The sequence below is a fragment of the Chiloscyllium punctatum genome, unplaced genomic scaffold (assembly GCF_047496795.1).
Source record: "Chiloscyllium punctatum isolate Juve2018m unplaced genomic scaffold, sChiPun1.3 scaffold_218, whole genome shotgun sequence".
In the NCBI taxonomy this organism is placed as follows: Eukaryota; Metazoa; Chordata; class Chondrichthyes; order Orectolobiformes; family Hemiscylliidae; genus Chiloscyllium; species Chiloscyllium punctatum.
The window spans coordinates 132501-156101 of NW_027309952.1; the positions used below are offsets into that span (position 1 = coordinate 132501).

Genomic DNA, 23601 nt, shown 5'->3' on the forward strand with positions numbered 1-23601 from the left:
ATTTATATCTTTCTGAAGGGTGTGGTGCTGGAAAAGCACAAAGGATCAAGCAGCATCAAGAACAGATGTGGCAGAGGTGGAGAGAGGAATTGGAAATAAGGGATGGTGTTTTTACAGAAGGCAAGGTGGGATGAGGTGTAGTCCAGGAAGCTGTTGGAGCCGATGGGTTTGCAGCAGATATCTGTGGTTAGACGGTAGGATTAATATCTTTCTGTCTATCTCTATTTCTCCCTCTCGGTCTCTCTCACCAATTCCATCTTGCTGGAATGATCAATGAAGAATACCTTTTACACTGTGTTCCTGGATTCCTCTACTCCACGACAAGTGAAAATAAAATAGAAATCTAAACCTAAGTCTTATCTGTCTAACTTCTCGAGTTGTTTGGACTCCCTCATCCCCTGCTACTCTCTGGTTTGAACACACCATCTGTCCAATCATATTTCCCACCAGCCACTCTCCCAATCCTTCCATGTCCCTTTCTATGTTCCTCTCTCATTCCTCCTTCATGTCACCCAGAGTCTCTCTGCCTCATTCCTCCCCTCACTCCATCTCATTCTTCCCTCGCCTCTCCCTTTCTTTCTATCTCAATCTCTTTCCTCCCTCACCTTTCCCTCTCTCTCTTTATTTGTCTCTCCCATTCTCCCGGTCCCTCTCTCTCTCTCTAGCTCACACACACACACAATATCCATGTCTTTCTCTCTCTCTGTCTCTGTATCCCATTCTCCTGGTCCCCTTTGCTCTCTCTCTCCCACCTTCCCAGTGCCCCCTCCTCTCTCTGTCTCTCTCTCTCTCTCCCACCTTCCCAGTGCCCCCTCCTCTCTCTCTCTCTCTCTCCCACCTTCCCAGTGCCCCCTCCTCTCTCTGTCTCTCTCTCTCCCACCTTCCCAGTGCCCCCTCCTCTCTCTGTCTCTCTCTCTCACCTTCCCAGTGCCCCCTCCTCTCTCTCTCTCTCTGTCTCTCTCTCTCTCCCACCTTCCCAGTGCCCCCTCCTCTCTCTGACTCTCTCTCTCTCTGTGTTGCTCTCCACAACATCTCCCTCACAGTGTCACCCACCCCCACAACGTACCATCATCCATGAAGCTGGGGATACAGATATTTCCACATTTGCTCTCACAGCAGCTCTGCCAGGCATCACAGTCTTCATCTCCGCTGCAACGATCTCCGAGTTTCAGGTCACACATGGGCTCCAGGCGGTGGGGAGCAGGACAGATATCATCACCTGGACAACACAGAGACAGTATGGATACGGTTGTACGGAAACACACAACTCCCTCGGATCGGCTCGAGTGAGACACGAGAGCTGAACGAGGAACTCCCACTGCTCTTCCATCACGGATAGACCAGCTCCACAGCCCCGGGATTCAGGAAGCCTCATGTATTTAGGCAATTCCAGGTGAATCTCCAAATACCACCCTCCCACATCCCCCTAAACCGCGGACAAACACACACACACACAAACTCACACACAGACACAGACACAGACATATACACACACACACACACACACACACACAAACACACACAGACACACACACACAGACACATACACACACACACACACAAACACACTCTCACACACACACACAGACACATACACACACACTCTCACACACACACACACAGACACATACACACACACAGACATACACATCCACACACTCACACACACAGACACATACACACAGACACACACACACACTGTCCCACACAGACACACACACACACATCCACACACTGACCCACACACTATTACACACACACACGCCCACACACTGACCCTCACAGACACACAAACACACACCCAGACAGACACACCCAGCTCCCTGCCCACACTGCCATGTACTGTCATCACCACACCATCGTCTCTGATCAAACAGAGACACACTGATCACTTACGGCTCATGAGGAAACTAGGTACACATCTCTTTCCACAGGTGGCATTGCAGCATGATGACCAGGCATGGCAGTCAGTGTCATTCTGACACACGTCTCCCAACTTCATCTCACAGAATGGGTCCAAGCGGGTGGAGGCAGGGCACTGGGTCGCTGCAAGGAACATCAGGACATATGGAGAGGGTCACACTCCCACAGGGCAGGGACAGCATGGGGTATAGATACAGAGGAAAGGTCTCGCTCCCCCATCCCCCCGATCAAACACTCCCAGGGACAGGGACAGCATGGGGTTAGATACAGAGTAAAGGGAGCTCGACACCATCCCCCGATCAAACACTCCCAGGGACAGGGACAGCATGGGGTTAGATACAGAGTAAAGGTCTCTCTCCCCCATCCCCCCGATCGAACACTCCCAGGGACAGGGACAGCATGGAGTTAGATACAGAGTAAAGGTCTCTCTACACCATCCCCCCGATCAAACACTCCCAGGGACAGGGACAGCATGGGGTTAGATACAGAGTAAAGGTCTCTCTCCCCCATCCCCCCGATCGAACACTCCCAGGGACAGGGACAGCATGGAGTTAGATACAGAGTAAAGGTCTCTCTACACCATCCCCCCGATCAAACACTCCCAGGGACAGGGACAGCATGGGGTTAGATACAGAGTAAAGGTCTCTCTACACCATCCTCCCGATCAAACACTCCCAGGGACAGGGACAGCATGGGGTTAGATACAGACTAAAGGTCTCTCTACACCATCCCCCCGATCAAACACTCCCACAGGACAGGGACAGCATGGGGTTAGATAGAGAGGAAAGGTCTCTCTACACCATCCCCCCGATCAAACACTCCCAGGGACAGGGACAGCATGGGGTTAGATACAGACTAAAGGTCTCTCTACACCATCGCCCCGATCAAACACTCCCAGGGACAGGGACAGCATGGGGTTAGATACAGAGGAAAGGTCTCTCTACACCATCCCCCCGATCAAACACTCCCAGGGACAGGGACAGCATGGGGTTAGATGCAGAGTAAAACTCCCTCCACACCATCCCCCCGATCAAACACTCCCAGGGACAGGGACAGCATGGGGTTAGATGCAGAGTAAAACTCCCTCCACACCATCCCCCCGATCAAACACTCCCAGGGACAGGGACAGCATGGGGTATAGATAAAGAGTAAAGGTCTCTCTACACCATCCCCCCGATCAAACACTCCCAGGGACAGGGACACCATGGGGTTAGTTACAGACTAAAGGTCTCTCTACACCATCCCCCCGATCAAACACTCCCACAGGACAGGGACACCATGGGGTTAGATACAGAGTAAAGGTCTCTCTACACCATCCCCCCGATCAAACACTCCCAGGGACAGGGACAGCATGGGGTTAGATACAGAGGAAAGGTCTCTCTACACCATCCGCACGATCAAACACTCCCAGGGACAGGGACAGCACGGGGTTAGATACAGAGTAAAGGTCTCTCTACACCATCCCCCCGATCAAACACTCCCAGGGACAGGGACAGCATGGGGTAAGATACTGAGTCAAGATACCGTATCAAGCCCCTCTACACAGTTCCACTATTAAACATTCCCAGGACAGGACAGCATGGGTTTAGGTACAGTGTGCAGCTCCCTCCACACTGTCCCACCATCCACCATTCCCAGGGACAGGGACACCATGGCGTTAGATACAGGGTGCAGCTCCCTCCACACTGTCCCACCATCCACCATTCCCAGGGACAGGGACACCATGGCGTTAGATACAGGGTGCAGCTCCCTCCACACTCTCCCACCATCGACCATTCCCAGGGACAGGGACACCATGGGGTTAGATACAGGGTGCAGCTCCCTCCACACTGTCCCACCATCCACCATTCACAGGGACAGGGACACCATGGGGTTAGATACAGGGTGCAGCTCCCTCCACACTGTCCCACCATCCACCATTCCCAGGGACAGGGACACCATGACGTTAGATACAGAGTGCAGCTCCCTCCACACTGTCCCACCATCCACCATTCCCAGGGACAGGGACACCATGACGTTAGATACAGGGTGCAGCTCCCTCCACACTGTCCCACCATCCACCATTCCCAGGGACAGGGACACCATGGGGTTAGATACAGGGTGCAGCTCCCCCCACACTCTCCCACCATCCACCATTCCCAGGGACAGGGACACCATGGTGTTAGATACAGGGTGCAGCTCCCTCCACACTGTCCCACCATCGACCATTCCCAGGGACAGGGACACCATGGGGTTAGATACAGGGTGCAGCTCCCTCCACACTGTCCCACCATCCACCATTCCCAGGGATATGGACACCATGGGGTTAGATACAGGGTGCAGCTCCCTCCACACTGTCCCACCATCCACCATTCCCAGGGACAGGGACACCATGGGGTTAGATACAGGGTGCAGCTCCCTCCACACTGTCCCACCATCCACCATTCCCAGGGACAGGGACACCATGGCGTTAGATACAGGGTGCAGCTCCCTCCACACTCTCCCACCATTCCCAGGGACAGGGACACCATGGCGTTAGATACAGGGTGCAGCTCCCTCCACACTCTCCCACCATCCACCATTCCCAGGGACAGGGACACCATGGCGTTAGATACATGGTGCAGCTCCCTCCACACTCTCCCACCATCCACCATTCCCAGGGACAGGGACACCATGGGGTTAGATACAGGGTGCAGCTCCCTCCACACTCTCCCACCATCCACCATTCCCAGGGACAGGGACACCATGGGGTTAGATACAGGGTGCAGCTCCCTCCACACTCTCCCACCATCCACCATTCCCAGGGACAGGGACACCATGGGGTTAGATACAGGGTGCAGCTCCCTCCACACTCTCCCACCATCCACCATTCCCAGGGACAGGGACACCATGGGGTTAGATACAGGGTGCAGCTCCCTCCACACTCTCCCACCATCCACCATTCCCAGGAACAGGGACACCATGGTGTTAGATACAGGGTGCAGCTCCCTCCACACTGTCCCACCATCCACCATTCCCATGGACAGGGACACCATGGTGTTAGATACAGGGTGCAGCTCCCTCCACACTCTCCCACCATCCACCATTCCCAGGGACAGGGACACCATGGGGTTAGATACAGGGTGCAGCTCCCTCCACACTCTCCCACCATCCACCATTCCCAGGGACAGGGACACCATGGTGTTAGATACAGGGTGCAGCTCCCTCCACACTCTCCCACCATCCACCATTCCCAGGGACAGGGACACCATGGGGTTAGATACAGGGTGCAGCTCCCTCCACACTCTCCCACCATCCACCATTCCCATGGACAGGGACACCATGGTGTTAGATACAGGGTGCAGCTCCCTCCACACTCTCCCACCATCCACCATTCCCAGGGACAGGGACACCATGGGGTTAGATACAGGGTGCAGCTCCCTCCACACTGTCCCACCATTCCCATGGACAGGGACACCATGGTGTTAGATACAGGGTGGAGCTCCCTCCACACTGTCCCACTATCCACCATTCCCAGGGACAGGGACACCATGACGTTAGATACAGGGTGCAGCTCCCTCCACACTGTCCCACCATCCACCATTCCCAGGGACAGGGACACCATGGTGTTAGATACAGGGTGCAGCTCCCTCCACACTCTCCCACCATCGACCATTCCCAGGGACAGGGACACCATGACGTTAGATACAGGGTGCAGCTCCCTCCACACTCTCCCACCATCCACCATTCCCAGGGACAGGGACACCATGGCGTTAGATACAGGGTGCAGCTCACTCCACACTCTCCCACCATCCACCATTCCCAGGGACAGGGACACCATGGTGTTAGATACAGGGTGCAGCTCCCTCCACACTGTCCCACCATCCACCATTCCCAGGGACAGGGACACCATGGTGTTAGATACAGGGTGCAGCTCCCTCCACACTGTCCCACCATCCACCATTCCCAGGGACAGGGACACCATGGGGTTAGATACAGGGTGCAGCTCCCTCCACACTGTCCCACCATCCACCATTCCCAGGGACAGGGACACCATGGTGTTAGATACAGGGTGCAGCTCCCTCCACACTGTCCCACCATCCACCATTCCCAGGGACAGGGACACCATGGTGTTAGATACAGGGTGCAGCTCCCTCCACACTGTCCCACCATCCACCATTCCCAGGGACAGGGACAGCATGGTGTTAGATACAGGGTGCAGCTCCCTCCACACTGTCCCACCATCCACCATTCCCAGGGACAGGGACACCATGACGTTAGATACAGGGTGCAGCTCCCTCCACACTCTCCCACTATCCACCATTCCCAGGGACAGGGAGAGCATGGTGTTAGATACAGGGTGCAGCTCCCTCCACACTGTCCCACCATCCACCATTCCCAGGGACAGGGACACCATGGGGTTAGATTCAGGGTGCAGCTCCTCCACACTCTCCCACCATCGACCATTCCCAGGGACAGGGACACCATGGGGTTAGATACAGGGTGCAGCTCCCTCCACACTCTCCCACCATCCACCATTCCCAGGGACAGGGACACCATGGCGTTAGATACAGGGTGCAGCTCCCTCCACACTCTCCCACCATCCACCATTCCCAGGGACAGGGACACCATGGTGTTAGATACAGGGTGCAGCTCCCTCCACACTCTCCCACCATCCACCATTCCCAGGGATAGGGACACCATGGAGTTAGATACAGGGTGCAGCTCCCTCCACACTGTCCCACCATCGACCATTCCCAGGGACAGGGAGAGCATGGTGTTAGATACAGGGTGCAGCTCCCTCCACACTGTCCCACTATCCACCATTCCCAGGGACAGGGAGAGCATGGTGTTAGATACAGGGTGCAGCTCCCTCCACACTGTCCCACCATCGACCATTCCCAGGGACAGGGACACCATGGGGTTAGATACAGGGTGCAGCTCCCTCCACACTCTCCCACCATCCACCATTCCCAGGGACAGGGACACCATGGCGTTAGATACAGGGTGCAGCTCCCTCCACACTGTCCCACCATCCACCATTCCCAGGGACAGGGACACCATGGCGTTAGATACAGGGTGCAGCTCCCTCCACACTCTCCCACCATCCACCATTCCCAGGGACAGGGACACCATGGGGTTAGATACAGGGTGTAGCTCCCTCCACACTGTCCCACCATCCACCATTCCCAGGGACAGGGACACCATGACGTTAGATACAGGGTGCAGCTCCCTCCACACTCTCCCACCATCCACCATTCCCAGGGACAGGGACACCATGGGGTTAGATACAGGGTGCAGTTCCCTCCACACTGTCCCACCATCCACCATTCCCAGGGACAGGGACACCATGGGGTTAGATACAGGGTGCAGCTCCCTCCACACTGTCCCACCATCCACCATTCCCAGGGACAGGGACACCATGGCGTTAGATACAGGGTGCAGCTCCCTCCACACAGTCCCACCATCCACCATTCCCAGGGATACGGACACCATGGCGTTAGATACAGGGTGCAGCTCCCTCCACACTGTCCCACCATCCACCATTCCCAGGGACAGGGACACCATGGGGTTAGATACAGGGTGCAGCTCCCTCCACTCTGTCCCACCATCCACCATTCACAGGGACAGGGACACCATTGGGTTAGATACAGGGTGCAGCTCCCTCCACACTGTCCCACCATCCACCATTCCCAGGGATACGGACACCATGGTGTTAGATACAGGGTGCAGCTCCCTCCACACTCTCCCACCATCCACCATTCCCAGGGACAGGGACACCATGGGGTTAGATACAGGGTGCAGCTCCCTCCACACTCTCCCACCAACCACCATTCCCAGGGACAGGGACACCATGGTGTTAGATACAGGGTGCAGCTCCCTCCACACTCTCTCACCATCCACCATTCCCAGGGACAGGGACACCATGGTGTTAGATACAGGGTGCAGCTCCCTCCACACTCTCCCACCATCCACCATTCCCAGGGACAGGGACACCATGGCGTTAGATACAGGGTGCAGCTCCCTCCACACTGTCCCACCATCCACCATTCCCAGGGACAGGGACACCATGGGGTTAGATACAGGGTGCAGCTCCCTCCACACTGTCCCACCATCCACCATTCCCAGGGACAGGGACACCATGACGTTAGATACAGGGTGCAGCTCCCTCCACACTCTCCCACCATCGACCATTCCCAGGGACAGGGACACCATGGCGTTAGATACAGGGTGCAGCTCCCTCCACACTCTCCCACCATCCACCATTTCCAGGGATAGGGACACCATGGGGTTAGATACAGGGTGCAGCTCCCTCTACACTGTCCCACCATCCACCATTCCCAGGGACAGCGACACCATGACGTTAGATACAGGGTGGAGCTCCCTCCACACTCTCCCACCATCGACCATTACCAGGGAAAGGGACACCATGGGGTAAGATACAGGGTGCAGCTCCCTCCACACTCTCCCACCATCCACCATTCCCAGGGACAGGGACACCATGGCGTTAGATACAGGGTGCAGCTCCCTCCACACTGTCCCACCATGAACCATTCCCAGGGACAGGGACACCATGGCGTTTGATTCAGGGTGCAGCTCCCTCCACACTGTCCCACCATCCACCATTCCCAGGGACAGGGACACCATTACGTTAGATACAGGGTGCAGCTCCCTCCACACTGTCCCACCATCCACCATTCCCAGGGACAGGGACACCATGGGGTTAGATACAGGGTGCAGCTCCCTCCACACTCTCCCACCATCCACCATTCCCAGGGACAGGGACACCATGGGGTTAGATACAGGGTGCAGCTCCCTCCACACTGTCCCACCATCCACCATTCCCAGGGACAGGGACACCATGGGGTTAGATACAGGGTGCAGCTCCCTCCACACTGTCCCACCATCCACCATTCCCAGGGACAGGGACACCATGGGGTTAGATACAGGGTGCAGCTCCCTCCACACTGTCCCACCATCGACCATTCCCAGGGACAGCGACACCATGACGTTAGATACAGGGTGCAGCTCCCTCCACACTCTCCCACCATCCACCATTCCCAGGGACAGGGACACCATGGGGTTAGATACAGGGTGCAGCTCCCTCCACACTGTCCCACCATCCACCATTCCCAGGGACAGGGACACCATGGGGTTAGATACAGGGTGCAGCTCCCTCCACACTGTCCCACCATCCACCATTCCCAGGGACAGGGACACCATGGCGTTAGATACAGGGTGCAGCTCCCTCCACACTGTCCCACCATCCACCATTCCCAGGGACAGGGACACCATGGGGTTAGATACAGGGTGCAGCTCCCTCCACACTGTCCCACCATCCACCATTCCCAGGGACAGGGACACCATGACGTTAGATACAGGGTGCAGCTCCCTCCACACTCTCCCACCATCGACCATTCCCAGGGACAGGGACACCATGGCGTTAGATACAGGGTGCAGCTCCCTCCACACTCTCCCACCATCCACCATTTCCAGGGATAGGGACACCATGGGGTTAGATACAGGGTGCAGCTCCCTCTACACTGTCCCACCATCCACCATTCCCAGGGACAGCGACACCATGACGTTAGATACAGGGTGGAGCTCCCTCCACACTCTCCCACCATCGACCATTACCAGGGAAAGGGACACCATGGTGTAAGATACAGGGTGCAGCTCCCTCCACACTCTCCCACCATCCACCATTCCCAGGGACAGGGACACCATGGCGTTAGATACAGGGTGCAGCTCCCTCCACACTCTCCCACCATGAACCATTCCCAGGGACAGGGACACCATGGCGTTAGATACAGGGTGCAGCTCCCTCCACACTGTCCCACCATCCACCATTCCCAGGGACAGGGACACCATTACGTTAGATACAGGGTGCAGCTCCCTCCACACTGTCCCACCATCCACCATTCCCAGGGACAGGGACACCATGGGGTTAGATACAGGGTGCAGCTCCCTCCACACTCTCCCACCATCCACCATTCCCAGGGACAGGGACACCATGGGGTTAGATACAGGGTGCAGCTCCCTCCACACTCTCCCACCATCCACCATTCCCAGGGACAGGGACACCATGGGGTTAGATACAGGGTGCAGCTCCCTCCACACTGTCCCACCATCCACCATTCCCAGGGACAGGGACACCATGGGGTTAGATACAGGGTGCAGCTCCCTCCACACTGTCCCACCATCGACCATTCCCAGGGACAGCGACACCATGACGTTAGATACAGGGTGCAGCTCCCTCCACACTCTCCCACCATCCACCATTCCCAGGGACAGGGACACCATGGGGTTAGATACAGGGTGCAGCTCCCTCCACACTCTCCCACCATCCACCATTCCCAGGGACAGGGACACCATGGTGTTAGATACAGGGTGCAGCTCCCTCCACACTGTCCCACCATCCACCATTCCCAGGGACAGGGACACCATGGCGTTAGATACAGGGTGCAGCTCCCTCCACACTCTCCCACCATCCACCATTCCCAGGGACAGGGACACCATGGCGTTAGATACAGGGTGCAGCTCCCTCCACACTCTCCCACCATCCACCATTCCCAGGGACAGGGACACCATGGTGTTAGATACAGGGTGTAGCTCCCTCCACACTGTCCCACCATCGACCATTCGCAGGGACAGGGACACCATGGCGTTAGATACAGGGTGCAGCTCCCTCCACACTGTCCCACCATCCACCATTCCCACGGACAGGGACACCATGGGGTTAGATACAGGGTGCAGCTCCCTCCACACTCTCCCACCATCGACCATTCCCAGGGACAGGGACACCATGACGTTAGATACAGGGTGCAGCTCCCTCCACACTCTCCCACCATCCACCATTCCCAGGGACAGGGACACCATGGGGTTAGATACAGGGTGCAGCTCCCTCCACACTGTCCCACCATCCACCATTCCCAGGGACAGGGACACCATGGTGTTAGATACAGGGTGCAGCTCCCTCCACACTCTCCCACCAACAAACCCTCCCGGCTCGATACCTGTAGCCAGTGGGATGATACACAGAGCTTAACAGGAGTGGTGCCTTACGTCTGGACAGGAACTTGAAGACACATCTATTCCCACAGGTGGTATTGCAGCAGGTTTGCCAGCCCTCACAGTCGTTGTCCTCATTGCACTGAGTGTGGAAACTCATGGAACAGACGTGGCTCAGTCTGGAAGGTGCGGGACACCTTTGTTCGCTCCCTACAGAGACAGAGGCTCCATCTTAGCTTCAGAAACTGCTGCTGCTGCTGCTTGAACTATCATTCACTGACTTCGCCCCGAGCTCAAGGGCGGGGTGATAGAGAGAGAGACAGAGAGAGAGAGACAGAGAGAGAGAGAGAGAGGGAGAGAAAGAAATAGAGACAGAATGAGGGGGAGAGAGCAAAAGACAAGCAGGGAGAGAGAGACAGAGAGAGAGAAAGAAATAGAGACAGTGAGAGAGACAGACAGACACAGGGATAGAGAGTCAGAGACAAAGCCGGGTGGAGGGGAGTGGTCACGAGAGAGAGAGAGAGAGAGAGAGAGAGAGAGAGAGAGAGAGAGAAAGAGAGCAAGAGAGAGATAGGAGGTTGGAGACAGAGACAGAGAGAAAGAGAAACAGGAAAAAGGGAGCAGGAGAGACAGACAGAGACAGAAAGAGAGGCGGGGGACAGAGGAAGACAGAGGCAGAGAAAAAGAGAGAAATAGACAAACATAGATATAGAGATGGAAAGAGAGAGGAAAGGAAAGAGAGACAAACAGCCAGACAGAGGAACAGACAGAGAGATAGAAACAGACTGGGAGAGACAGAAAGAGAGACAGACAGAAAGAGCAAAACACAGTGACAGGGAGAGATAGAGAGAGAGGGAGGGAGGGAGACAGAGGCAGAGAGAGGGAGAAACTGAGGGACAGAGTTGGGGAGATGCAGACAGAGAGAGACACACACACAGAGTAAGAGAGAGAGAGGAGAGAGAGAGAGAGAGAGACAGAGAAAGGGAGAGACAGAGGGACAGAGATGGAGAGAGACAGATGGAGGGAGACAAAGAGAAACTGAACGGGAAAGAAAGGGAGAGTGAGAGATGTGATGGGACGAAAGAAGCTGTGAGAGAGAAAGAAAGAAAGAGACAGACACAAACTGACAAGAGAGACAGAGTTCCAAGAACTGATCATGTCTGCCCAATATCGCAGAGACGTCCATTGACAGAGGGAAAGACAGAGAGCGAGGGAGAGAGCGAGAGACACACATTCACACATACGCAGAAATAGCAACACAAACACAGTGACTTTCTGTGTCTCCCGATCCCTGATGAACATGCTCTGGGGTGGAGGTTGTGGGTGGGGAGGGAGACGGTAGAGTGGTGCTAAGTAAACGGGGTTACTTACCCCTGCTGCGGTAGGGATGGACACAGCGTTGCCCACAGCTGGTGTTGCAGCACATCTGCCATGCGTAGCAGTCATCATCCTCCTCACACACCTCGCCGTATTTCAGGTTACACACAGCAGAGAGGCGAGCAGGAGAAGGACACATTCCAGATGTCCGATCTGTCACACAGAGAGAGTGAGGGAGGGAAGGAGGGACAGGGAAAGGGAGAGAGATAGACACGGCTCAGACACAGAGGAAGGCCTCATCAAGGACATCAGGACGTAGCAGCTTTATTGGTGCAACGAGCACTACACCCTCAACCCTCGACTGTGCCGACTACATTCCCAACACCAACCCATTCCACCACGATTGCAGAGATACAAACTGTGCATGGTGTCTCGAGGTGATAAGGAGACTGGGGAACAGTACACACCAGAGAACAGTTCAACCTAAGGAGATGTGGAGACCGGGGAACTGTGACCGGTGATCCCAGTCTGGTATGATCGAAGGATTATGGAATGTACACAGTTACCTGAGACTGACAAACTCCTGCTCTGCCCCATGAAGGGATTGACACAGCGTCTACCGCACGGTGTCTCACAACATGACGTCCACTTGCCACAATCGTCATCATCTTCACACGAGACGCTGTGATTCATCCTGCAGACACGTTCCAGGGAGGATGGCTTAGGACATTCCTCAGATTTCCCAGAGTCTGCAAGTGTAACAGTTCCGCTTATAGGAGAGATCAGGAGAGGTGTGGGTGTGTGAGAGACAGAGACAGAGAGATTGAGAGGGTGGGGGAGAGAGGGACAGGGGGAGAATGAGAGGGAGATCAAGAACTGAGAGGAACAGGGAGGGAAATGTGACAAAGACAGAGAGAGACAGAGGAACGTGCAAGAGGCAGACTGAACAAAGGGGACACAGAGAGAGGGCGAGAGAGAGACAGGAGAGATAGCAACACAGAGAGCAAGTGACAGAGGGAGAGACGTGACCAAGAAAGAGAGGGAGTCGAATGCGACAAAGACAGAAAGAGAGACACAGACGAACATGCAAGAGACAGACAGAACGAGAGGTGAAAGAAGGACAGGGAGAGAGACAGAGAGGAGAGATAGCAACACAGATGGACTGATGGAGAGACACGATGGAGAAAGAGTGGAATGTGACAATGACAGACATAGAGAGAGAGAGAGAGACATACAGACAGAGAGAGGGAGAGAGACAGAGAGAGAGGGAAAGACAGAGAGACACAGAGAGACAGACAGACAAAGAGGGAGAGAGAGAAACAGACAGACGTGCAAAAGATGGAGATGAAATGACGTCACACAGAGAGAGAGAGAGAGAGAGAGGTGTGCTGCAGGAATGCACAAAGAGAGGCAAAGGGAAATACACCACAGACACAAAGTGAGATATAAAGAAGCAAAGGTCACAGTTCTGCCTCATACAGACAGGTTAAGCAGCCATTCCTTTTGGACCAGGAACTACCTCCATAAGACTTTCTGTAGAACGACAGGACACAACGTTTCTGACACCCAGCATCACAGCACCTTTGAGATCCAGCACAATCTTGGTCCGACTCACACACCTTCCCAAAAGTGGAGTTACACACACGGGCAAGATGGTCTGGGCGAGGGCACAGCCCGTCATCTTCCATTGGGAGAAAAGACAGAGACAGAACCGCACGGGGTTAGATACAGAGTAAAGAACCCTCTGCACTGTCCCCATTAAACACTCCCAGGGACCGGGACAGCAGGGGGTTAGACACAGAGTAAAGAACCCTCTACATTGTCCCCATTAAACACTCCCAGGACAGGGACACCACGGGGTCAGACACAGAGTAAAGAACCCTCTACATTGTCCCCATTAAACACTCCCAGGGACAGGGACACCACGGGGTGAGATACAGAGTAAAGAACCCTCTACATTGTCCCCATTAAACACTCCCAGGGACCGGGACAGCACGGGGTTAGATACAGAGTAAAGAACCCTTTACATTGCCCCATTAAACACTCCCAGGAAAGGGACACCACGGGGATAGACACAGAGTAAAGAACCCTCTACACTGTCCCCATTAAACACTCCCAGGGACAGGGACATCATGGGGTTAGACACAGAGTAAAGAAACCTCTACATTGTCCCCATTAAACACTCCCAGGAAAGGGACACCACGGGGTTCGACACAGAGGAAAGAAACCTCTACATTGTCCCCATTAAACCCTCCCAGGACAGGGACAGCACGGGGTTAGACACAGAGTAAAGAACCCTCTACATTGTCCCCATTAAACACTCCCAGGACAGGGACACCAGGGGGTTAGATACAGAGTAAAGAACCCTCTACACTGTCCCCATTAAACAGTCCCAGGAAAGGGACACCATGCGGTTAGACACAGAGTAAAGAACCCTCTACATTGTCCCCATTAAACACTCCCAGGAAAGGGACACCACGGGGTTAGACACAGAGGAAAGAACCCTCTACATTGTCCCCATTAAACACTCCCAGGACAGGGACACCACGGGGTTAGACACAGAGTAAAGAACCCTCTACATTGTCCCCATTAAACACTCCCAGGACAGGGACACCACGGGGTTAGATACAGAGTAAAGAACCCTCTACACTGTCCCCATTAAACAGTCCCAGGACAGGGACACCATGCGGTTAGACACAGAGTAAAGAACCCTCTACATTGTCCCCATTAAACACTCCCAGGACAGGGACAGCATGGGGTTAGACACAGAGTAAAGAACCCTCTACACTGTCCCCATTAAACACTCCCAGGATAGGGACACCACGGGGTTAGACACAGAGTAAAGAACCCTCTACATTGTCCCCATTAAACACTCCCAGGACAGGGACAGCACGGGGTTAGACACAGAGTAAAGAACCCTCTACATTGTCCCCATTAAACACTCCCAGGAAAGGGACACCACGGGGTAGACACAGAGTAAAGAACCCTCTACATTGTCCCCATTAAACACTCCCAGGAAAGGGACACCACGGGATTAGGTACAGAGTTCCTCCACACTGTCCCACATCGAAGAACTGCAGTTCACGGACAGCATGGGGTCAGATGCAGAGTAAAGTTCACTTTGCACTCTCCGCACTAAACACTCCCAGGACAGGGACAGCATGGGGTTAGACACAGAGTAACGCTGCCTCTAACTCACCCCCATCAGACTCCCCAAGGACAGGGACAGCACATGGTGAGATACACATTGAAACATTGCTCTGTCCTGTCCCACACCACATCCATTCAGGAACACCAGATGAACAGTGAGTGAAGCTCAGACAAGAAGAACTCACCATTTCTGAAATGCCTGAGGACACATCTGTACCCACACGGGGTCATGCAGCACGTGCCCCATCTGCCACAGTCGCTCTCATTTCTACATTCCCTGCCCAGAGTTGTGTTACACACATAGCTCAGTTGACTTGGGCTTGAGCACTCTCCGGGTCTCTCACCTGGAAACACAACATTCCGATATAAGACTCGACTTACACACGAGAGGGGAGACCGACAGGGATTCCACATCAGGGATATATTTGCTGTTTTCAGGAGTGCAATGGTCCGGGAAAAAGAATTGGAACAATGTACAGACTGGGGTCGACCACAGTCTAATCCCTGCAGTTTCGGGACTCTCTCACTCTGCTCCCTGCAGTCTCGGGACTCTCTCAGTCTGCTCCCTGCAGTCTCAGGACTCTCTCACTCTGCTCCCTGCAGTCTCGGGTCTCTCTCTCTCTCTCTGCTCCCTGTAGTCTCGGGACTCTCTCAGTCTGCTCCCTGCAGTCTCGGGACTCTCTCAGTCTACTCCCTGCAGTCTCGGGACTCTCTCACTCTGCTCCCTGCAGTCTCGGGACTCTCAGTCTGCTCCCTGCAGTCTCGGGACTCTCTCACTCTGCTCCCTGCAGTCTCGGGACTCTCTCAGTCTGCTCCCCACAGTCTCGGGACTCTCTCAGTCTGCTCCCTGCAGTCTCGGGACTCTCTCACTCTGCGCCCTGCAGTCTCGGGACTCTCTCAGTCTGCTCCCTGCAGTCTCAGGACTCTCTCAGTCTGCTCCCTGCAGTCTCGGGACTCTCTCAGTCTGCTCCCTGCAGTCTCGGGACTCTCTCACTCTGATCCCTGCAGTCTCGGGACTCTCTCAGTCTGCTCCCTGCAGTCTTGGGACTCTCTCAGTCTGCTCCCTGCAGTCTCGGGACTCTCTCACTCTGCTCCCTGCAGTCTCGGGACTCTCTCGGTCTGCTCCCTGCAGTCTCGGGACTCTCTCACTCTGCTCCCTGCAGTCTCGGGGCTCTCTCAGTCTGCTCCCTGCAGTCTCGGGACTCTCTCAGTCTGCTCCCTGCAGTCTCGGGACTCTCTCAGTCTGCTCCATGCAGTCTCGGGACTCTCTCACTCTGATCCCTGCAGTCTCAGGACTCTCTCACTCTGCTCCCTGCAGTCTCGGGACTCTCTCACTCTGATCCCTGCAGTCACGGGACTCTCTCAGTCTACTCCCTGCAGTCTCGGGACTCTCTCAGTCTGCTCCCTGTAGTCTCGGGACTCTCTCTGTCTGCTCCCTGCAGTCTCGGGACTCTCTCAGTCTGCTCCCTGCAGTCTCGGGACTCTCTCAGCCTGCTCCCTGCAGTCTCGGGACTCTCTCACTCTGATCCCTGCAGTCTCGGGACTCTCTCAGTCTGCCCCCTGTAGTCTCGGGACTCTCTCACTCTGCTCCCTGCAGTCTCGGGACTCTCTCAGTCTGCTCCCAGCAGTCTCGGGACTCTCTCACTCTGCTCCCTGCAGTCTCGGGACTCTCTCAGTCTGCTCCCTGCCGTCTCGGGACTCTCTCACTCTGCTCCCTGCAGTCTCGGGACTCTCTCACTCTGCTCCCTGCAGTCTCGGGACTCTCTCACTCTGCTCCCTGCAGTCTCGGGACTCTCTCAGTCTGCTCCCTGCAGTCTCGGGACTCTCTCACTCTGCTCCCCGCAGTCTCGGGACTCTCTCAGTCTGCTCCCTGCAGTCTCGGGACTCTCTCAGTCTGCTCCCTGCAGTCTCGGGACTCTCTCACTCTGCTCCCTGCAGTCTCGGGACTCTCTCACTCTGCTCCCTGCAGTCTCGGGACTCTCTCAGTCTGCTCCCTGCCGTCTCGGGACTCTCTCAGTCTGCTCCCTGCAGTCTCGGGACTCTCTCACTCTGCTCCCCGCAGTCTCGGGACTCTCTCACTCTGCTCCCCACAGTCTCGGGACTCTCTCAGTCTGCTCCCTGCAGTCTCGGGACTCTCTCAGTCTGCTCCCTGCAGTCTCGGGACTCTCTCACTCTGATCCCTGTAGTCTCGGGACTCTCTCACTCTGCTCCCTGCAGTCTCGGGACTCTCTCAGTCTGTACCCTGCAGTCTCGGGACTCTCTCACTCTGCTCCCTGTAGTCTCGGGACTCTCTCACTCTGCTCCCTGCAGTCTCGGGACTCTCTCAGTCTGTACCCTGCAGTCTCGGGACTCTCTCAGTCTGCTCCCCACAGTCTCGGGACTCTCTCACTCTGCTCCCTGCAGTCTCGGGACTCTCTCAGTCTGTACCCTGCCGTCTCCGTTGTGCTGAACTATCTTGCCCCAGACCATTCCCCTGCTGACACTCTGTCAGACCCTAATCCTTACCTTGCCTGAATGAGGAGACACATTTCTTGCCACATCCAATCTCGCAGCACTGTTCATAGGAAGGACAATCATCATCATCCTCACAAGATCGAGTCCTGTTTTTCTTGCAGTGAAAAGACACACGGGAATGTTCTGGGCATTTCTTTCGCAAAACTGAAGGAGAGAATAAGGTTTCACTTGGTCAATTTGTTTACATACAGTGTAATGTTTCCATTGTCCTCTATCAAACACTCCCACGACACGGACAGTGGTATTAGATACAGAGTCATGGTTCCTCTACAGCGCCGACTCATCAAACACTACCAGGACAGAGACACCATGCTCATAGGTACAGTGTAAAGCTGACTCTACACTGCTCACATTGGTCCTCTTCAGCACATTCGGGATTATCACACAAACCTGTGGGAGGCACCGCGGTGATGGATACTCACATTTACTGATGAATGTTGGGACACATTTCCCACCGCAGCCCTTGGCCAGGCAGCACCTCTGCCACACGTCGCATTGCGTGTCGTTCTTGCAGTCTTTTCCCAGGGTCGTGTTGCACAACATCGTCAGCCTCCTTGCAATGGGACAGGTTCCGTTCTCTGTGAAGACAAACACAGGGAGATGGGGGACAGAATCAGACAACAAATCACTTGTGACTGTGGAATTAACAGATAAACACCCCACTCTCCCATCTCACTGACAGAATGGAGCCCAGTGCCTTGTGAAGGAAGCTGGGAATTGGAGAGAGGGTGGGACAACTCAGCCTTCACAACACTACTCCATGATCTGCCGCAGTATTCCAGACAGCTCACACACAATTCCTCTCTCGTGGCCGACAGTGGGAACAGAGAACGGGCTGAGGAGAGACAGACGACTTAACTGTGATGGAACAGAGGCATCAGACAGACCACAACATCCAAACAGGGTGTACTCATATTCCTGGAGAGTAGGATACTGTGTGGTTTGCACAACAATCCCTCCCTAACCCAGGGACAGGGATCGGGAACAGGATCCCTGTCTGTGTCACACCACAATCCCTCGCTAACCCAGGGACAGGGATCGGGAACAGGATCCCTGTCTGTGTCACACCAAAATCCCTCCCTAACCCAGGGACAGGGATCGGGAACAGGATCCCTGTCTGTGTCACACCACAATCCCTCCCTAACCCAGGGACAGGGATCGGGAACAGGATCCCTGTCTGTTTCACACCACAATCCCTCCTTAACCCAGGGACAGGGATCGGGTACAGGATCCCTGTCTGTGTCACACCACAATCCCTCCCTAACCCAGGGACAGGGATCGGGAACAGGATCCCTGTCTGTTTCACACCACAATCCCTCCCTAACACAGGGACAGGGATCGGGAACAGGATCCCAGTCTGTTTCACAACACAATCCCTCCCTAATCCAGGGACAGGGATCGGGAACAGGATCCCAGTCTGTGTCAAACCACAATCCCTCCCTAACCCAGGGACAGGGATCGGGAACAGGATCCCTGTCTGTGTCACACCACAATCCCTCCCTAACACAGGGACAGGGATCGGGAACAGGATCCCTGTCTGTGTCAAACCACAATCCCTCCCTAATCCAGGGACAGGGATCGGGAACAGGATCCCTGTCTGTGTCACACCACAATCCCTCCCTAACACGGGGACAGGGATCGGGAACAGGATCCCTGTCTGTGTCACACCACAATCCCTCCCTAACCCAGGGACAGGGATCGGGAACAGGATCCCAGTCTGTGTCACACCACAACCCCTCCCTAACCCAGGGACAGGTATCAGGAACAGGATCCCTGTCTGTGTCACACCACAATCCCTCCCTAAACCAGGGACAGGGATCGGGAACAGGATCCCTGTCTGTGTCACACCACAATCCCTCCCTAACCCAGGGACAGGGATCGGGAACAGGATCCCTGTCTGTGTCACACCACAACCCCTCCCTAACCCAGGGACAGGTATCAGGAATAGGATCCCTGTCTGTGTCACACCACAATCCCTCCCTAACCCAGGGACAGGGATTGGGAATAGGATCCCAGTCTGTTTCACACCACAATCCCTCCCTAACCCAGGGACAGGGATCGGGAACAGGATCCCTGTCTGTTTCACACCACAATCCTTCCCTAACCCAGGGACAGGGATTGGGAATAGGATCCCAGTCTGTTTCACACCACAATCCCTCCCTAACCCAGGGACAGGGATCGGGAACAGGATCCCTGTCTGTGTCACACCACAATCCCTCCCTAATCCAGGGACAGGGATCGGGAACAGGATCCCTGTCTGTGTCACACCACAATCCCTCCCTAATCCAGGGACAGGGATCGGGAACAGGATCCCAGACTGTTTCACGCCACAATCCCTCCCTAACCCAGGGACAGGGATTGGGAACAGTATCCCTGTCTGTGTCACACCACAATCCCTCCCGAACCCAGGGACAGGGATTGGGAACAGGATCCCTGTCTGTGTCACACCACAATCCCTCCCTAATCCAGGGGAAGGGATCGGGAACAGGATCCCTGTCTGTGTCACACCACAATCCCTCCCTAACCCAGGGACAGGGATTGGGAACACAGGATCCCTGTCTGTTTCACACCACAATCCCTCCCTAACCCAGGGACAGGGATCGGGAACAGGATCCCTGTCTGTTTCACACCACAATCCCTCCCTAACCCAGGGACAGGGATCGGGAACAGGATCCCTGTCTGTGTCACACCACAATCCCTCCCTAATCCAGGGGAAGGTATCGGGAACAGGATCCCTGTCTGTGTCACACCACAATCCCTCCCTAACCCAGGGACAGGGATCGGGAACAGGATCCCTGTCTGTGTCACACCACGATCCATCCCTAATCCAGGGATAGGGATCGGGAACAGGATCCCTGTCTGTGTCACACCACAATCCCTCCCTAACACAGGGACAGGGATCGGGAACAGGATCCCAGTCTGTGTCACACCACAATCCCTCCCTAACCCAGGGACAGGGATCGGGAACAGGATCCCAGTCTGTGTCACACCACAATCCCTCCCTAACCCAGGGACAGGGATCGGGAACAGGATCCCTGTCTGTTTCACACCACAATCCCTCCCTAACCCAGGGACAGGGATTGGGAACACAGGATCCCTGTCTGTGTCACACCACAATCCCTCCCTAACCCAGGGACAGGGATCGGGAACAGGATCCCTGTCTGTTTCACACCACAATCCCTCCCTAACCCAGGGACAGGGATTGGGAACACAGGATCACTGTCTGTGTAACACCACAATCCCTCCCTAACACAGGGACAGGGATCGGGAACAGGATCCCTGTCTGTTTCACACCACAATCCCTCCCTAACCCAGGGACAGGGATTGGGAACAGGATCCCAGTCTGTGTCACACCACGATCCCTCCCTAACACAGGGACAGGGATCGGGAACAGGATCCCTGTCTGTGTCACACCACGATCCATCCCTTACCAGGTACAGGGATTAGAAGCGGGGTCCTGTTCTGCCGAGCCCCTATCCCTCGCTAACCTGGGAGGAGGGATCAGAGCCGGGATTCCAGGATGGCCTTGGGGAATCTGTACTCCCTGGATACTGTCTATGTCCGGCACATTGGATGTGTTTCCCTCTCTCACACACTCTCTCTCTCTTTCTCACCTCCAGTGAAACACTTTGGGATGCATTTCTTCCCACAGCCAGCATCACAACACGAGTGGTATCCATCACAGTCCCCGTTGTCATTACAGGAACGCCCGGTGCTGATCTGACAGAACATGGAGAGGGTGTCCTCCTCTGGGCACTGGTCAGCAGGCTCTGTCAATGGGAAGGTAGGACAGACACAGTTACAGAGTCCCACACAGGGCCCTTCACATACTCCTTCACACCTTCCCCATCTGTTCCCCACCCTCCCCCCATTCCCAAACCAGGGAATGCTCATTCTACTGCCCACCCTCTGCAATAACCCTCTCACTTACTGTTGCTTCCCTCTTTCCCTCCAACTGCTCTCCTCCTCTGACAGCATCACTTTCCCCTTTCCATGGTGATAAACTCCTGAAAACGTTTTATCTCTTGGGTTTTCACATCCCTTTATCCCCTACCAGTTCCTCAATCTGTCAAGGTGCCTCCTCAACATCGCTCCTGTACCTGCCTCCACCACCCCCCGTGACAGCACTTTCCACATACTAACCACCCTGTGTGTTAAACAAACCTGCCTCCCACGGTCTCCCCTTTTACCCCAAATCTGTGCTCCTATAGTCATTGACATTTCTGTCCTGGGAAAGTAAAACTGACCAGGCGATACATTCGGTTTGTAAGTGAGGAACCTTCTATCAGGTCGACTCTCATCCTTTCCATGTTCACGTGAAAACAAACCAGGCTTATTCGATCTCCCAAAACGCATCACCTCACATTTGCTCAGATTACACTCCATCTCTTCACCCAATCCTCTGGTCTATCTCCATCCTGCTCTGTCCTCGGGCAATCCTCCTTCGTATCCACAGCTCCCCCTAACCTGCGTGACGATCACGAACATATTCATCGGGGGGGCCACCTTCATTCTCCTCCTATATATCTGATAAATGGCAAGGGGGTCACAGCACAAATCCCTGTGGGACACCACCGATCACGGTTCTCCAGTCCCTTTCACTGCTACTCTCTGTGCTTCTGTCACTAAGCCAGTTGTGGATCCATCTTACCAGCTCACTGTGTGTGGATCCCGTGTATATTCACCTTCTGTTCTGGCCTACCATGAGAGACCTTGTCAAAGGCCTTGTTACAATCCCTATCGACAACACCCACTGACCTGCCCTCACCAATCACCTTTCTCACTTTCTCAAAAATACAGGCTCAGTCAAGCTTGGGAGACACAGCCGTCCCTGTACAAAGCTACCTTTCCTGTTGCTAACAAGGCTATGTTTATCCCGGAATGCTGGAGTGGGACTTACAGCCCGGTGTCCACACCACAGCGGGTCTAGCCTGACAAAGCCCTGCCCTCCCATGCAAAGGAGACCCTGTCACTGAATGTGGGGGGATTATTGGTCCTCTGACCTGCTGGGGTAGCGTAGGTTCGGGGTGAGAGGGGCTTACTTCTCGCAAACCACTGTGACACACATCGAGGTCCACACTCCGTCTTACAGCACGATGCCCAGTGACCACAGGAATCGTCTCCATCGCAGGGAGCGGTGAAGTTCATCCGACAGACATAATGCAGTCTGGTCGTGTCCGGACATGTGGATCCTTGGCCTTTAGGAGACACTGAGAGAGAGAGAAAAACAGCTTTCACCACAACTGCTGATCCAACAGAGACCCTTCCCTGGGAAACATCTCTCACAGACAGCAGAGAAACTGGAGCTAGAGGGGGTGGCAGAGATAGGGAGAGGTTCAGGGGGGTTACAGACATAGGGAGGGGCTGTAGGGGGGTTACAGAGATAGGGAGGGGGTGTAGGGGGTTACAGAGATAGGGAGGGGGTGTAGGGGGGGTTACAGAGACAGGGAGGGGGTGTAGGGGGTTACAGAGATAGGGAGGGGCTGCAGGGGGTTACAGAGATAGGGAGGGCGTGTAGGGGGGTTACAGAGATAGGGAGGGGCTGTAGGGGGGGTTACAGAGATAGGGAGGGGGTGTAGGGGGGTTACAGAGATAGGGAGGGGGTGTAGGGGGGGTTACAGAGACAGGGAGGGGGTGTAGGGGGTGACAGAGACAGGGAGGGGGTATAGGGGGGTTACAGAGACAGGGAGGAGGTGTAGGGGGGGTTACAGAGATAGGGAGGGGGTG

The 23601-nt window shown here is 55.0% G+C and overlaps 1 protein-coding gene across 1 annotated transcript in view; it reads right to left on the reverse strand.

Annotated features, from left to right (window-relative positions):
* LOC140472017 (uncharacterized) overlaps positions 1-23601 on the reverse strand; it is a 153146-nt gene that overhangs the window by 120014 nt on the left and 9531 nt on the right. The window contains exons 4-14 of the mRNA XM_072567457.1: positions 22917-23084; positions 21489-21644; positions 18297-18452; positions 17866-18018; positions 15546-15704; positions 13730-13891; positions 12777-12959; positions 12265-12423; positions 10948-11103; positions 1897-2046; positions 1067-1219 (exon numbers count right to left, since the gene is read on the reverse strand). Of these exons, the coding sequence (XP_072423558.1) occupies positions 1067-1219; positions 1897-2046; positions 10948-11103; positions 12265-12423; positions 12777-12959; positions 13730-13891; positions 15546-15704; positions 17866-18018; positions 18297-18452; positions 21489-21644; positions 22917-23084 (1755 nt within the window). The remainder of the gene's footprint in view (positions 1-1066; positions 1220-1896; positions 2047-10947; positions 11104-12264; positions 12424-12776; positions 12960-13729; positions 13892-15545; positions 15705-17865; positions 18019-18296; positions 18453-21488; positions 21645-22916; positions 23085-23601) is intronic.